At 31.6% G+C, this 17,649-nt stretch overlaps 1 protein-coding gene across 3 annotated transcripts; it reads right to left on the bottom strand.

Annotated features, from left to right (window-relative positions):
* Positions 1 to 4,717: 4,717 nt before the first annotated feature.
* Positions 4,718 to 16,828, bottom strand: LOC126689029 (bidirectional sugar transporter SWEET17). Of its 3 annotated transcripts, XR_007644400.1 has the most exons (8): positions 16,607 to 16,828; positions 16,463 to 16,499; positions 16,124 to 16,334; positions 15,885 to 16,046; positions 11,467 to 11,586; positions 10,386 to 10,454; positions 5,557 to 5,847; positions 4,718 to 4,960 (listed from the first exon to the last, which is right to left on the bottom strand). XR_007644400.1 is itself a non-coding variant. In XM_050384002.1 (7 exons), the coding sequence occupies exons 1-7, from the start codon at positions 16,638 to 16,640 to the stop codon at positions 5,692 to 5,694; spliced, it is 789 nt and encodes a 262-aa protein (XP_050239959.1). In that variant the 5' UTR covers positions 16,641 to 16,828; the 3' UTR covers positions 5,347 to 5,691. The 3 variants fall into 3 exon arrangements, 2 of the variants coding, with proteins under 2 accessions (XP_050239959.1, XP_050239960.1); XM_050384002.1 differs by lacking the exon at positions 4,718 to 4,960 and having other exon boundaries at positions 5,347 to 5,847; XM_050384003.1 differs by lacking the exons at positions 4,718 to 4,960; positions 10,386 to 10,454 and having other exon boundaries at positions 5,347 to 5,847; positions 16,607 to 16,817.
* Between the last annotated feature and the right edge of the window lie 821 nt (positions 16,829 to 17,649).

Genomic DNA, 17,649 nt, shown 5'->3' with positions numbered 1-17,649 from the left:
TAGCCATTGGGTTTTCACTCCGTGGACAAATACTTGTCTTTGTGTGTGTGAGTTGTTCAATGTTGTTTATCTTATGCTTGTTTATCCATGATGAATGTTGCGCTTAAATTGATTAAGCAACTTCCATGACTTAAATTTGAATGATCGACTAAAATTGGTAGTAAGCCGTATTAGGGTCTAATTGCATTTTTATCTAATCTAGCAGCATGAGTTCCTTGGACAAATGTAAATAACCATTGCACTTTTTTTTTAATTAACATTTATATGTGATTGGTTTAATTGGTTAAGCAATATGTGTTGAATCCCAGGTGCTTATTAGGTTGATCTGAGCCATATAAAGTTATAAACAATTACAACGAGTTCCAATGGTAATTTATCTGATCCAATGGTATGAGATTCTAGAAAAGAAAGCGCAGGCTAGGAATTCTTTATTGGAATTGGGTCATAACTGGTCACATATCCTTCCATTAACAGATATCGAATATGCTTTACTCCAAAAGAGCAGGACTTGTAAGTTGTGACAACTGTCAAGATTTATAGAAGAAAAAGTACCTCCATTGAAGGGCTTACCACAAAGGGTAAAGATAACTACTATTGATATGGTTTATGAACGACAACGAATTTGTGTAATTCAAATTAGTCCACAGGTTTCTAACTTAATTTCTTTGGGTTCATTTTCTTCTTCTTTTTCTTTTTTTGAAAAAAACTAAAGTCTCTCTATTTGAATGAAAATGTATGTGTACATAAAGATAAAGAAAAATTTTATTTGACGAGGAAAATTTTATTTGACCAATAACCTTGTCGTTCAGTGGTATTACTTCTATTAGAGGAATTCGAACTCAAATCCTGATCCACCTGTTCTAAGCAAACAAATATATATTTGTATAACAAATGATTATACTTCCCTTACAAACTTATGTCAACCAAAAATTTTCAAGTTATATAAACAAATTTTATTTATTTAAAGAAAAACAACTTATTTGTTAAACTCACTTTTTACTAAATAAATTCAACAAACACACACACGTTGGAAGATTGCATAAGGTTCCATAAAGTATAATTAAAAGCCCAACTCAGGTTGGGTAAGACTATTGGAGTTTTCATTTTAGGCCGAGCACCTTTCTCAAGATTTCATTCCAAGACCCACTAATGTTAGAGTTGGGCTTAGGTCAGCCCAACTGCCAGTGGACCAGTTTTTCATTGGAAAATGTTTGAGGAGAAATTTCTCGTGGTGAGTGATGAGCGAGGTCACACATTAGCCTTACCTTGTTCTCTTCGTTGAATTGTTATGTTGGTATGAGGAGAAACTCATGGCCTGTTTGGGAGTTAAAAAAAGGAGGGGGTGTAGAGTAGAGGGAGGGAGAGTAATCCAATTACCCTGTTTGGAAGTTTTTTAAAAGATGAGGGGGAGGGATTTGGAGGGGTTTGGAGGGGTTTCAACTACCTCTAACCCTTCATTTTTAATTCTCCCAAATTGGAGAGATTTGGAGAGAGAGTAGAATAGATAAATTATTAACTAAATAAATTTCCTAATTTATCCTTTCTAAATTAATAAAATTACAACAAATAATTTTTGTTTGTTTTTTAAGAAAATTTAAGATTAATGAAAAAATAAATTGTAATAAATAGTACTTCCAGTTCATACCTTTTGTAGTTGTACATTTGCACCAATAGTCGGCGTCGGAACTCTGCACAGAAACCGGCCGGTCGCGCCTCGGACTCACCGCCGGCGACATCTCGTTTGTATTCTAGCGAGGACCAGGCCTCGATCTGAAGCTCGAAGGTGGCGATTCGTTTCTACCGCGACTAATGCGGCTCGCCGGAGACCTTGCTGGCTTCATTACGACGATCGGAGACTTGCCGTTCCGATCGTAAACGAAGTTCTGGTGGCCCATTTGGTTTTTAGCATTCTTCGAATGCAAAAGGCCTTTGAGTTGCAGAGCTTCGAGAACATGCTTCAAAGTCTCCAAATCTTTGGACGGTTCTTCAATCCCTCACATCGATTTGACGACAAAAACGCACCGTCTGTCGGCGCCGGAACTCTGCACAGAAACCGGCCGTTGATCGAGGGCACAAAACGGCGGCGTCGATACCGTGGCGGACATGACGTTGGGACTTTCGTTTGACCGGTTCGGGTTGTGCTTGCTTGACTTCTTCTCTTCTTTTCTTTTTTTTTTTTGGGGGGGGTAAAGGTGGTTGCTTGACTTGCCTGAAACTTCTTGAAAATTTTTCACAAATTAAAAAAAATTTATTTTTATTTTTATTATAATTTTTTTAGGTAATAAAAATTATTTTATAATAATTAATAGTAGTTTTATATTTTTATTAGTGATAAATTTTATTAGTTGTAAGTTCATTTTTAAATAGGGTTAAATTTGTCTATTTTAATCATTTCTTCTCTTCTCCTTTTTAATTTTTAAAACATCTAAATAAGGGGAAGGACTAATTACCCCCTTCCCCCTTACTAATTTTAAAAACATCCAAACAAGGTGGAGGGAAACTATTCTACTCTACTCTCCTCCCCTCTACTCCCCTCTACTCTCCTCCCTCCCTAAACTTCCAAACAGGCCATCAATGCAATACTATTTCATAATTCTAAGCCAATTTCACTCTTTTATTCCAAGAATAAATATTGAGATATGAATATTTATTATTTAACCAAATTTTACTCAAATCAAGTGAAAATTGTTATGATTACCTCAGAATCAACTCAGCTTGGATCTATGAAATACAAGTCATCAAAAGTGGATTTGCAAAACAAACTGATTCTATGAAAGGCAAGCCAATTCACTTTGATAAGCAGATTCTTCTGATAATCTAATCTTTCTTTTTTTTCATCTTCAAAGTTTTGGTATGAAAAAATATGGCAAAATTACACCATTAGTCCTTAAAATTTATCTTATAAGTGCAATTAGTCCCTTAAATTTCAAGTAAGTACTATCGGTCCCTTAAGTTTAAAAAATAAACACTATTAGTCTTTTTGTTAACTCTGTCAAGATTATTCTCTACATGGATATAATGACAAAAACTGATGGATATGTAATGAAATGTCAGTTATTTAGGGCTTGTTTGGTCATAGTTTTCAAAAATTGTTGTTTAAAAAGATGTGAAAATTGTGGTTTAAAAAGTGTTGTTGAACAACGTGTTTTTAGTGTAAATAGAACAAAAAAATGTGTTTGGTATCATAGTTTAAACAATATTTTTCAATGTTCAAAAAATGTAAAATATGTGTTTGGTATGTGTGTTCTTAATGATAAAAAAAGCTAACAACATATATTAAATAATAATTTTTTAAACCCTTCTTTATCCCTTCTCTTTCTTTATTCCTTCTCTTCCGTCTTTATCCCTTTCTCTTCAGTCTTCCCTCACAGCAGAGATCCAAAAAACCAAACCCACGCAGTCCTCATCTCCATCGACGCCTAAGAAGATCCACGGTTGGGCTTTACGTTCGTCAGAGCTCATCTCCACAGTCAGCACTCCAAGACCCAGCAAGTAATCAAGCTTTTGTCACCGCCGAGTCGTCGAGCCGTATTTTGTCGCTGCCGAGTCGTCGTTCCGAATCACTCACACAGATTTCTCAGTTTTTTGAGTTTTTTTTTTCCTGTATTCCTCACCAATCGGGTGGGGAGGCGTGATCTTTGTAGCTGCGTGTCAATGGGGTTTTTTTTTTTTTTTTTTTTTTTTTTCTCTGAGGCGGAATGGCGCTAGGTGAAGGGAGTTATGGAGGTGAGTGGAGAGTTCCGGGTTCACTGCAGCTGGTGTGATCTTTGTAGTGGTTTTGGGAATGCAAGGTTGGTGATGAATTTTAGTGGGAAAATAGATTATTTGGAACAGAGCACAAACGGGACTTGGTCTTTGTCAGCTGCGGATCCGAGTGACAATTGTTATGCTTACAATTTTTGTGGAAAATTTGGTTGCTGTAATTTAAACAATAATAAATTGCCATGCAAATGTTTGCCAGGGTTCATGCCCCATGTTGCTCAGTAGTGGTATTCTGGAGATTTTTCAGATGGGTGCACCAGAAATTTGATGTCCTATGGCGACACCTTCTTAAACTTAACGATGATGAATATATGGGGAAAACCAGAACAAAGGTATCAGGTTGGAAACGAAAGCTGATTAGGTGGGCCCGTTTGAATCTCACTTTTATTACCGAAGTGCCACTGGAAAACAATTTTGTTGTTTAAAATCTGCTCCAGCTTGATTTCAAAACATGCTGTTCAAACAATGTTTTTGGAGCAACCATTTTTAAACAACCCAGAACACAATAGGTTAACCAAACACATTTTTTAAAATTTTGGACACTAGTGTTCAGTGTTTAAACACTGAACACCGTGTTTTGGAAAGGATGACCAAACGGCCCCTTAATTTTGCTACGTAACTTTTCATTAATATTTATATATTTAAAAAATGAAAAAAAAAAAAAAAAAATGGCTTCAGCCCCTCCCTCCCTCCCTCTTTCTCTGCTCAGCTGTCTTCCAAACGTCCAATCCAGTCACCAAATCACATCAAAGGCAACACAAATCTGCTGGCAAAGTAAGTAGATCCATCTTTGACAATTCATTGGACACAAATATTTATTGATTGGGTGCAAGAAACCCAACAAAAGGATTCAATGACTACAATCTTTCTTCTCAAAAGGTAACCGTTGATCCCCACAAAGATTGGTTGGGCCGGGGAAAAAATAATAATAACATTTTGCAAAAGAAAACAGATCTAAATATAATATTTAAACCTCTTTATTTTATATATAGATCCATTGGAAACAAATCTTAAGAACAAAGATACATAAAGATCCTTGAAGATTAGCTGTGGAGATCCTTGGTGATTGGCGAAGGACATAGAGATGTTTTGTGCTGCTGATGTAGTGGCAATGACAACAGTTTGAATCGCCAGTGGCTAATGGTAGTGGGAGTGGCTGAAATAGCAGCAACGGTAGCTACAGTGACAGCACCACCAGCTGGGAGAGGAGGAAGATAAAAGCGTAAAGGGAAGTCACAGGAAAACATGTGGATTTTTTTTAACCCAAAAAAAAAATAATAATAATGATTCACATGCTAGCCTCGCAAATTCATTAACGTGACTATAGCCATACAGGCTTCCACTAAAGATAAAAAAAATGTCACATCATTTTTCTATTAGTCACATAAATAATAATGCTAATGACAATTAACTAAAAAACTAACAATTCTTATTTTTTAAGCTAGAAGGACCAATAGCCTCACAAGGTAAATTTTAAGAATCAATAGTATAGTTTTGCACACCCTCAAAAAAAAAAAAAAAAAAAGTAGTATAGTTTTGCAAAAAAGTATACTCAGAAACAAAATAAGTGTTAACAATATAAAGTAGGAGAGAAAGACTGAATAATCTGTATATTGATGTATAAATAATAATATAATATAATAGAGAATTTTATATAAGTTAAGTATGTATACAATACAAGTAATACGAGTAAAATATAAATAAGATATACTGAGTAAAGGATCACAAAGTAAGACAAGCCTCTTCACACGATTCTAAATTGATAAACTCTTGAACTTCTGACATGTAGAGTACCACAGAGCTCTAGCAAAGTGCCACCAATTTTATTTGTATGAAGCCGAGAAAGTACACCACAAAACTCTCATATGGGTAGGAGCAGCAGGGCTAGCATTGAATGTGTCACAATAACAGTCTCTGCTCTGCATTCTTTCAATGTGATTGATCATGACTTGACGAGACGAGGCACTCATGTTGCCATTCTTCTTGCAATCTCTCTGAATCATTTTCGGATCGCCTGGGCTTTCTGTAAATCGCATAAAGCACTAGTTGCGCTGTTCCAAGCAGAAACCCTGACCCGTTTGGTACCTATACCACAAAATCAAACGCTACTGTGAATAATTGGAGTTCCCCTTTTTTTTTTTTTCCCTGTACCCTTTTCAAGTGATAAACAGTGAGAGAGGGAAGAAATGAGATTCGAAACATAAACATGTAACACTAAAATAGAAATAGTGCCAATACCATGGAGCTTTCACTCGAAACCCAACAAAATGCGTATACAATTAATTTTTGTGTGCTAGTATGTACACTAACAATATATATTATAGAATGAGATAGAAATGAGACGCATAACTTTAATTCCATCTTAGAAAAGGAGGCCATAGTTGAAACAATTACATCTTTACTTTTGAACTTGTGTCGTAGGCTTGCTCAAAATAGTTGAGATCCCAATATATATATATAAAACTCTCCATATCATAATTTTTTAATCCTTTCTCCCCCTTTTAAGATACAAAATTACTATTACGACTTTGAACTCAAAGATTCCTATAATTTATTTTTCATTTAATAATATGCCTAATCCACTTTATCTTTTTGTGACATATACTAATATTTTATCAATTTTTATATTAAAAAAATTATTTATGCAAAAACAACTATAAGAAGAATTATTAATAAAATTCTATAAGCAATACATGCATTTTTGAAAAATATTTTGTATATTTTATATTTTGAAAAAATATATATATTAAATGCTTAAACATCATTATTATTTAATTTTTTTTTCTTTTCATTGTATTATTTCATTATCTTTCAACTTTTTTTTGATGAATTTCTTATTCATTTGTGAGATTTTCATCTAAATTTTTATTATACGTTTTATATTGCTAGAAAAAAATTTATCAAAAGATCTCTCTCTCTCTCTCTAACATTGCTAATTAAGTATGTGTTTGGATCCAACTTATCACGTCCACGTTTTGCTTCTTCCGCGCTTTCCCTTTTTTTTTTTTTAGCCCGCATTTGTTGACTTTTCCACGGTGAACAGTACACCCATGCACTGTTCACAGACCCATAAATTCCACTTTTCAGCAATTTTTTAATTAAAAATGGGTCACACGGCACTATTCACACATTTAAAAATTATTTTGCTACAGTATTTTCAGTTTTCAGTTTCAGTCAAATAAGTTCTATCCAAACAGACCTTAAAAATATATTTTTACAAATAAGAAGTACTATCAAATAAATTTTCAACAAAAAAGTATTATATACAATATAAAATTATAATATGACAATAATAAAATAAAATAAATTTTGAAGTGTAAAACAATAGGGTCTAATTTATTAAATGTATTATTCCAACTTCACTTAACAATAAAGTCAAATCAACACATAACTCAATAAGTTAATACTAATCAAATCAAAATTAATTTCATATAGATAATCAGATATGATGGTTGGAATTCAAAATTTAACAAAAATATATTAATTTTTTAAAAGATGTGACGCTTGGGGAAAAGAAAAGGCTGAAATCTAATTTCAAATTTTGATTTTGGTGGGGAGAGAGAGATGTTTCGGTATGTAGCTGTGTGGGATATTGGTTGACAAATGTTGAGAATCTAGGAGTATATGTTAGACAGACTTACAAAGATTAAATTCATTAGGGAAACTGGTCATCAATGATAATTCGACACACTCACAACTTTTTTGTTTTTTTAGTGAAACAATTATTGGGTTAGATTTTTATTGGCCAACATTTTTGGGAACCTTCTTGTGACTGTGAGTAAGAAGAAAGTACACAACTCATCTAAGGACATAAATGTAAATTGAGAAATTTAAAATTACTCATCAAATTTTACTCCAAAATACAACCTCACACACACCCACATAAAAAACAAATCAATTTCTCACAATAAAATATTGAACAAAAAAGTTTTAAAAAGTAAAAGTAAAATATTTCAATTCCATTAAATTAGGATACATGTTGATGTTTAACTACTTGCGATTACAATGTTAAAATGTAAGTTTTTTCATAAATTGTATAACGTAAAGTATTTGTGGGAGAGAAACAGTAGACCAACTATGTTCTAACTATAATAAGACTAGATTACTTGTCTAACAAGTGAAGTGATCAAACGACTTGCTCTACCAGTTTTAGCTTACTGTAGGTTTGAGCCAAGCTTAGGCCTTAATAGGTCTAACAATGATCTTTATAATCCAAAAGGTTAAATATATGGTCCCAAGACTCCCAATTGGTATATGTTGTGGCTTATTGGGTTTATTCAATCTAACCAAGGATAGCCTTGGAAGGCTGGAATACCACTCAATGCTACTAATCAAAGATGTCACTCAATGCAACCAAGTTACATGCTTGGTTCTTAGAAGGAATTATTCAACCTCAAAGCACGATACACTTGCAAATAATATTTTGAATCAAAACACTCTCTTCTGTTTTGTATGATTTCTCATTGATATAAATTGGTGATTATAGTGGAATAGAGTAAACAAGCTTACAATAATAACTATACAATTTTTAACACAAAGACAACTTTTTGGTAGTCTTTACATTACCTAATAAACATTATTAGGTTGTAACAACTAACAACTACAACAAATCTCCTTAAATAACTTTTATTAGATAATAATACAAAATTAAAGACAATTTGATACACCAAATAGATGACACATGTCACCCACGTGGTTTTATATAAGTTGTCACTGTATCATTGCATCACGAATCATGTTATATTAATTGCTTATTCTAACTTTCATTTGTATCTCAATTAGTTGGCACTCTTAATATTTTCAATAAAGATTTCTAAGATTCAAATCCCACTTCCCATCTCTCTCTCTCTCTCTCTCTCTCTCTCTCTCTCTCTCTCTCTCTCTCTCTCTATATATATATATATATATATAACCTTTTAAAAAAAAGTATGGAAATTAAATCTGTGCTCAAAGCCCTTTCTTAAAAGAGAAATGGTATGTTCACAATATTTTCACAACAAATCTTAAGTGGTAGGTTGTTACTGGTTGTTATTATTGGGGCAAAAAAGTAATCTCAGTGGTAGGTTCAAATTTGAGCCAATAATAACTAATCACCTATGATTTGTTGTGAAAATGTTGTGAATGTAACACTTCTCTTATTAAAATGAAAGCTCTTATTGCTCATGATGTAACTTTTTTTTTATTTGAGTTTTAAATTTAATAACGAAGATAATTTCCCAATTATTAGCACAAAAAAAAAAAAAAAAAGATAACTTCCCAATTTCTTTTTCTTTTTTTTTTTAATTAAAAAAAAATGTTTGTTGGACCATCCAAAGATATTTAAAGTGAAGATATAGGTCCACGATCATAATTAGGGGTGTTCGCAGTGCGGTATGGTGTAATTTTGAGCAATTTTTAGTACCGCACTTTGCGGTTTAGTTTAGCCAAAACTATAATCGTCCTGCGCCTCATTTTTGTGGTCACATGTGCGGTGCGGTATGGTGCAATGCGGTTTAGAGTTTAGCCAAAACCATAACCATAACCGCACCACACCTCACCTCATTTTTGCAATAACATATGTGGTGTGGTGTATAAGATGCGGTTTATAGCAGGTATAATTTTCAAATTTTGGGTTTTTCCTGCTTAGCCCAAAACTAATTTTTCCCTTTATTTTGGGCCAAGTTTTAAACTATAGAGCTAGTTTTTCTTTATTTTGGCCTGACTTTCCTAATCAACACTTGCTAGGGTTATTATACTATTTTTGTTTTTTTTTTTTAAACTAAGGTTATTAAACTATTAATAATATATCTAATATTAAAAAAATAAATATATTAATATATAGAAAGGGTGTGGTGCAGTTTGTGCGATTTCCTTATTATAAAACCACAAACTGCACTGCACCATGATGTGCGGTGCGCATTGTTACTTGTGGTGCTGTGTAATTATGCCATTTTGTGGGCGGTTTTAGTATGGTTTGTGTGCTTTTTACGGTTTAGTGAACACCCCTACTCACAATCGCCAACAGTCTATTTCATATATATGTATAGTTTTTTTTTTTTTTTTAAGAAAATATATATATATATATATATATATGTATGTATGTATAGCTGGCAGATAGGGTTAGGTAGAATTTTTAAAGTATAGTCCCGACCAAAATAATTAAGAACCTCATAGGAAAAATTATCATTGCATTAAAAAAAAAACACTTTTGGAAATTTTCTTTTATAGTATATATAATTATTAAAGAATTTGAAGATTTAGCCCACAAAAATAAGAATTCCACCCCCTCTCAATATCTGAGTTAGTTTAGTGGTGCTCTTTAATACATATATATGTATATATATATATATATATATATTGTCAATTAGTCTAATAGTTATAAAGAGAAGATAATTTTTGTTTTCTCAATTTCAAATTATATTGTTAAATATGTTCTTGTATTTGTTAAAAAGTTTTGGATGATTCATGTTTTCAAGAACTTCAAGGGTTCCATTAAAGTTTTTCATTCACTTCAGTTGAAAATTGTATAATTTATACCGAAGATGAAAATTTTAATAACTTCACGATGACGAAGGTAAAATGTAAAATATGAGTTTTCTTTTTCGTAAAAGATCATCATCAAGTATAGCTTTTATATGAGATACCAATCTCTTTTTGTTGATGTTTTTGTAGAGGTCTAATATTAAACTTGACAACCGTTGTGTGCTCCTTTCCTAAAAAATTATCAAGTATATCAAAGTTAATAATTTTATATATAATATATAGAGATAATAAATTATGACTTACTCCTAATATAAAAATAGCAAGTATTATATGTATGTGTCTGGGAGTATGTCTTGAGCAGTGGCAATTCTAGAAATTTTTTCTAAGGTGATCATTAAGAAACTTAAATTATACAATATTTAATAAAAAAATATTTTTTTTTGGATTTTTCTTTTTGTTTGTAAAGGCTCAATATATTGTTAAAAGGACTAAAATTTGACTACAAACTTATTATAGCCAAAGACTACAGCTTTCACTAAACAAATTAACATGACTATATATTTTGAAAATCTAACTATTAAATTGTATTTTTTTATGTTCTTAAAACACATGTTAGGTTTCATGTCAATTAGATGTTATTTACTATTTGATCCATAAACTTATTTTTTGCGTATAATTTTAGACTACAAAACTCGAAAATTAAACATTTGATTGATAAAATAAGCTATTTATCTTTAATCTTCTTGAAGTTTTGTAAATATGGAGGTTATAAGAAAAAAAAATGTAATCTAATTGTGGAATTGTTAAAATTCATATCCAATAAAAAAAATATTAAGTGGAGTTATAGTCTTAATCTACAATCAAGTTTGTTGCTAAACTTTGTCTAAAGTTTAATTATATTGGACCTAAAAAAAATTTAGGATGATCACATCCTTTTTTTAAGGTAAAAAAATCAAAAAAAAAAATTATATATAATAATAATTCTTTTTTCCAAGCCAGGGTGGTCCTGTGACCACCCTGACTCTAACATGGAGCCGCCAGTGGTCTTGATTAACATATTAATACCAGAATTTAACCCCAAACAAGAAATCCTAGGCTCCTAGCTCTAGTACCACTGATTTCCCCCAAACGGGTATTTGCATGTCAGTACTTAATTAATGAGGACTGTGATTCACCTTATGGTGATATTGAGTAGTGACTAAGGTATGGTGGTGGACATATATAATAGAGGGAAGAACTTACCAAAAGGAAATAATCACGTACGAGCAAAGCATAAATAGTCCATGTCCCACCGTTCAAGAAAAGGAAAAATGAGAGAAAGAATGGCATGTACTCCACGCTCTTGTTTGTCACTACTGTCCTCTGAACAAATCACAATAACAATACATAATTAATCTCTATAGCATGTCCAACAAAGAATTTGTTCACAGTCTATTCAGGTGCGCAAAAGCTTGGGTAGAGCTAGCTGAGGCACATGAGTTATTTTAAGACGCCAATCAATTTCATATTTATTTTCACAATTATCTTATGGGATCGACTATAATTGATTATTTGTCACTTTTACATGAATCTATAATTTTTTTTTTCACCACTCACAATTAACAACATCTTTTTTTTTTTTTTGATGAACTCAATTAACAACATCAAATAATTATAAAAATGAGTGTGAAGTTATTTATGGTCATAGAAGATCCTAGGTAGCTAGGTAGCTATCTAATAGGATACAAATAAAATTAGGGTTTCAATCGTGTCTAGTATTTCAATGCATATAGTATAATGAACACAAGGACACAGCACGCCCGTGTGATCCTATTAGTACACATGTCAAGTCTTGCCCATAAAATCATTCAAGTACTGTACACTCACAATACTACCATGTTAGCTGTTTTTGAAGGGGAATGACTTATGTCCAGTAAACAGTTTCACTAGACACGTGTCTAAAACACGTGTTCACATCGTAACATGTCCAGTGAAACTAGTCACTGGACACAAGCGCCACACTTTTTGAAGTTAGAGTAGTACTTGGTCACTGTGTTCTTTAGGCTTTGTTGGATGGTGAATAGGCAGGTACAAATTTTATGGAAAAAAATAGAAGAATAATAAGAAAGGGAAAGTGAGTTGACAGGGTCTTCCGTGAATCAAGTTGGTAAAAAATGACAAAGACAATGGTGTTCATCATGCTTGGTGATCATATAAGAGAGAGCCTGCAATATAAAGAAAGGTGGGGTTGACTCACGTGGATAACGAGTTCACTATGTATAATCTACCTTTTTAAATAAATAAATAATTCAATAATCCCCAATTTGAATATTTATTTTAAAAAAATAAAAACATATTATAAGTATTATTGAGTTACAAAATTCTTGACATTAAAACTCATTTGTAAAAGAGTTTGGTTAATGTATACTCTCATCAAATTTAAGAAACTCTTTATAAAAATTTGAAAAAACTGTATAAGAAAAAAAATCAAATTACTTTTTTGTTTTTTAATAAAAAAATTTCTTCAAATAATTTATTTCGAGCTAGTGGTGGAGCCATGCACAAGGGTGGGGGGCCAAGGCCCCCAAAATTTTTTAAAAATCATTCTATAGTATGTATATTATTTACATTTTAAAAAATGTAGCTTGTAAAAATTGAAGTTAACTCTCCCAAATTTTAAGTCATTTCAATCGCATTCTTAAAAGAAAGAGAAATTATATTTAAAATCATATAATTTAAGAGGTTTAACAAATTAAACTGAGTAGAAAATGATAAATTTTTTTACATGTCTAATTAATATAATATAAGAAAGAGATGGGTTCAAGTTACACATAGTGTAACTTCACAAGAGTTATACCTTTTATGGACCATTGATTATTATTAGCTCTAAGGGTCAAAAAACACTTATAATAATGTTATTATTACTCCCTAGAAATTAGTGATTTAGGCATTAACTCCTATTATTAAAGGGAAAAAAAAAACCATATATAGTTGCTTCCACCATTAATGCTACACCTATACTGTCACTACCACCAACATCATATCATCTTTATTTTTTTCCTCGCCATCACTCCTTTAACATCACTGCTACCACTACAATTAGGGGTGTTCACCAAACCGCATAAACCGCACAAACCGCACCAAAACCGCCTGCAAAATGGCATAACCGCACCGCAAGTAATAGTGCACCGCACCGCACCACATCTTCTCTATATATTAATATATTTATTTATTTTTAATATTATATATATTATTAATAGTTCAATAACCCTAGTTTTCCCCCAAAAAAAAAGTTTAATAACCCTAGCAAGTATTGACTAGAAAAGCCAACCCAAAATAAAGAAAAACTAACTCAATAATTTAAAACTTGGCCCAAAAAAAGGGAAAAATTAGTTTTAGACTGAGTAGGAAAAGCCCAAAATTTGAAAAATATACCGACTTCAAACCGCATCTTATACGTAATATCGCACATGTGATCGCAAAAATGAGGTGCGGTGCGGTTATGGTTTTGGCTAAACTCTAAACCGTACCACACCACACCGCACCACACATGTGACCGCAAAAATAAGGTACAGTGCAGTTATGGTTTTAGTTAAACTGCACCGCAAAGTACGGTGCTAAAAATGGCCCAAAACCGCACCGCACCGCACCACACCACGAACACCCCTAACTACAATCTATGTTGTCATCATGCCTATATAAATATTAATGATTTTTGCGCATATAAACAATATAAAATTTTTTGGAGATTAATTCAGAGTAGATGTTGATGGAGTGTAAAAAAAATCTATAGTTATTTTTGAGAGAGAGAGAGAGAGAGAGAGAGAGGAATGGTCTGAAAGGAAGTGGTAAAATAAAATAAAGAAAAAATTTGGGAAATGATATTATCAAAATTTTAAACTCTTTATTTAAGTTATTAAATTAATACTTAAAAACCTAAAAAGATTTTTTAAAATAATATAAGCACGTAGTTGATTGTCGGAAAGAGAGATTCTAATGATAAATTTCTCAATTGAAAAATACTTTAAATTTCCATTTTAGTTTAATTTTTTTGCCAAGTGAAGAATGAAGATGTCAAAGTTAATTTGAAGCCCAGATATATATCAACCACAAGAGTAGAAGTTACAATAAAACCAAAGAGCAACTGGCTAAAAATCCTTTTTCACGGTTTCTATGTATACGATTAGGGGCACTGATTTATTCATTGAATTAATATGGCTAAATTCACAATTATTTTAGAGAAAGCTATCTTTATTTTGTTTATTAATGAATTTAGAGAAAGCTATCTTTATTTTGTTTATTAAAACAAAATAAAGATAGCTTGTATTAACAATTTAACCTTGAGTATTTTATGAATGGTGGAGGCCTAAAAGTATAGTGCAAAAAGAAATATGGAGGAAGAAGATAATAAGAGTATGGAAGAAAATAATAAGAGTTAAGAGCAATGCTACAGTTACAAACAATTTTACAACATTTTTACAATATGTTGATGTGGCCAATCTCTTATTGGTTTTCATCTAGGCACACTATTAGTATCATTTTTTTCATTTACTAATAATCACTCATCATATCAGCTATTTGTAAAAAAATTTATAAAATAGTTTGTATCACTAGCATATTCTAAGAGTTAATATCTAAATCACTAATTTCTAGGGAGCAATAATGACATTACTATAAGTGTTTTTTGACCCTTAGATTTAATAGTAATCAATGATCCATATAAGGTGTAACTTTTGTGAAGTTACATGACTTTTATATACTCATTAAAATTTAGAAGATGATAAATTCTCTTAGTAAATTAATTTGTGTATATGTGTGTGTAGAGGTTTGTCTTAACTAATATATTAATATATAAGTTTAGCATTTTCTCCACAAAAATAAAAAAAATAATAATAAAAATAAAAATACAACGCAGTCACCATTAAGCGTATGAAAAATGCTAAAGCTAATATAAATTTTAGGAAAAAAAAATTACAAATTGATGTAACAGGAATATGGTGGTGATACTTAAATTATATAATAAAATGAATGTTTGAATAACTTTTCTTTTATTGGTAACATGCCAATTTGTAAAATCTATATAGTAATTATCATTAGCTCACTTTGGGTAAATTAATCATATTAATAAGTAAGAATTAAGAATGGAATTGAAATTAAATAAAAATAAATAAATATTATTTAAGTGATATTTAGAGGTAAAAATGCCTCAATAAAATTCTTGCCTTAGACCTCAAACAATCTTGGGCCCTGCATTCACACTCAGACCCAATAATTAGTCATGGCGGGTCACCTTTCACAGCGTGTGACAATCCCACCATGTCCCTTTCGACCAAAGTGTCCTACTTAACATGGACCATTTTCACATTAATTGAAATAAAAAAGAGCAAATCAAAAGAAAAATATTCAAAATCTTAGCAGAAGATGTTCGTTTGTGTTAAATTGTTCAGTCCACTCATCTGATCAACACTAATTAATTAATCATCTCAGTAAAAATAAATAAAAAGATATAGTAAACAGAATATATATCATGTTCAGCAGGAAAATTCCGATTAGGCTTAATTAGTTGACCTATATCAGTCATCAAATAAATCCAGTTTTTTGGTCTAAACATTGATTAATGAAATGAAACATTTGCCTATGAAGCCAAAACAGATATAGATGATCAAGCTTTCCATTCTTACCATGGCGGCGAGAGGCGATCCATACATTATAATGTTTAGCCCTGCACACAAGAACCCTATCGCATCAATACGCGTTTCTCTTTGCAATGCCAACTGAGTAACTAGAACAGCTGCTGATAAAAAGCCCACATCCAAGATCCCAAAAAGAATGGCAGTTTTAGCCTGAAATTTTGCACATTTTATAACATTCACAACTATGGTCATATATCAATAGTAACGTAAAATATATTATTACGTACCCTTGACTTTGCCGGAGCATATATAAGAAATAAAGTAACAAAGATAGCCTCAACAAGTATGCCAAAACCATTAATAGTGGCAACTAGTAATGCCCCAGGCTTTATAATTCCGTAGTAAGTCCATAGGGCTGAGTTTAACAACGTGCAAATGTAAGGAAGGCTCTCAAATTCCTCTGTGGAGCCATGCTTTATTATTCGCCAAAATGTTCCGCTGAATTCACCATTCAAAGGTTAATACTAAATTACAGTAAGCACTCTTAATGCTTAATGTAAGAGAGAGAGAGAGAGAGAGAGAGAGAGAATGAATACAAATATGGCTTAGAAGTTTTATCAGCTTACACAGGAGAAAGAAACATTAGCACTGAGATGGCGTTGCCTGCAAAATTCAGGAGTAGCCCACATGAGTTTTATCTTTACTTGCATGTAAAATAAAATAAAGACCTAACTAACATTATACAGAAACAGAACAAGATGGTTTCTCACCTATGACACCAATGGAAAAACTTACTACTTCCATTTCAAACAAAGGAGCTTTTGATTTGAAGAAAAAAAGAGAAGACTTTTAGAATGGATGGATTTCTATTAGGGGAAGAGGTGAGAGTTGAAAAGAGAGAGGGGAACCAAGTTTGCTTTTACTAATTCTCTATAATTGAAAAGCATTAATTCAATTCAGTGGTTGAGAGTTAGCTGAGTGGACAAGGATGCGAAGAAATGCTACGACATGATGAGTAGGATTTTTTGTTTTTTGTTTTGTTCTTTATTTCTATGGTAGCTATTTCATGTCATTGAGATATTTCTTTTTGTTGCCCAAATTTGTAACTCTCAAATATAATCACGTGCTATAACATGAAGTTGGGGATAAAAAACCATGGCTGAACTTTCTTTTTTTCCCCTTTAAGAGCATTTACCTCAAAATTTTTTTTTTTTTTGTAAAATAAAAAAAGTTACACATTTTGTCCAATTAACCCCCAAAACCTTCCACATCTATGTATGTGTAATCATATAAAATTCATTCATAGTTACATTAACTTAACCATGTAAATTTATACTGAAACTATTCACTTTGCATTTAATTTTTATTCTTTCTTTATGTATCTTAAAGATGAAAGATGAAAGATGAAAGAAGAAAATTGATAATAATTGTTGTGTATGAAGAAAAAAAAATTAAAATTAAAATTAAGAAAATTTAACATTTTAAAAAAATAGAGTTTAGAATAGATAATATGATGTGAATATTTTTGAAAAGTAGTTAGGTAAAATAAAAAATAAAAGTAAATTTTTATACTAAAAATAAATTTTTTTACATAAGTTGCCTTGATTGCTCTGACAAATAAAAAGGAGGTTCAGATTCAAGCATTCCACGTGAGTAAGAAATGAACGTTTTTGCATTCATCACATAACGGTTTATTGTGCTTAGCATACATAGAACATAAAAAGTTTTTTTTTTTTTTTTTTTTTTTTGGTAAACGAACATAAAAAGTTCAATTTCATCGCATACATGGTTGAGGCGTGAATCACATGCTTTC

The sequence above is a fragment of the Quercus robur genome, chromosome 6 (genome assembly GCF_932294415.1).
Source record: "Quercus robur chromosome 6, dhQueRobu3.1, whole genome shotgun sequence".
NCBI lineage: Eukaryota > Viridiplantae > Streptophyta > Magnoliopsida > Fagales > Fagaceae > Quercus > Quercus robur.
The sequence above is the reverse complement of the archived record's forward strand: the minus strand, read 5'-3'. Positions and strand labels throughout refer to the sequence as shown.

Bases quoted from the DNA above. Each gene is read 5' to 3' on its own strand.
- LOC126689029 (XM_050384002.1), bottom strand. From the start codon at position 16,640: ATGGAAGTAGTAAGTTTTTCCATTGGTGTCATAG. The intron at 16,335-16,462 runs GTAAGCTGATAA...TGGTGAATTCAG, and splicing joins CTAATGTTTCTTTCTCCTGT to CGGAACATTTTGGCGAATAA. The intron at 11,587-15,884 runs GTAAGAATGGAA...TGATTTGTTCAG, and splicing joins GATCGCCTCTCGCCGCCATG to AGGACAGTAGTGACAAACAA.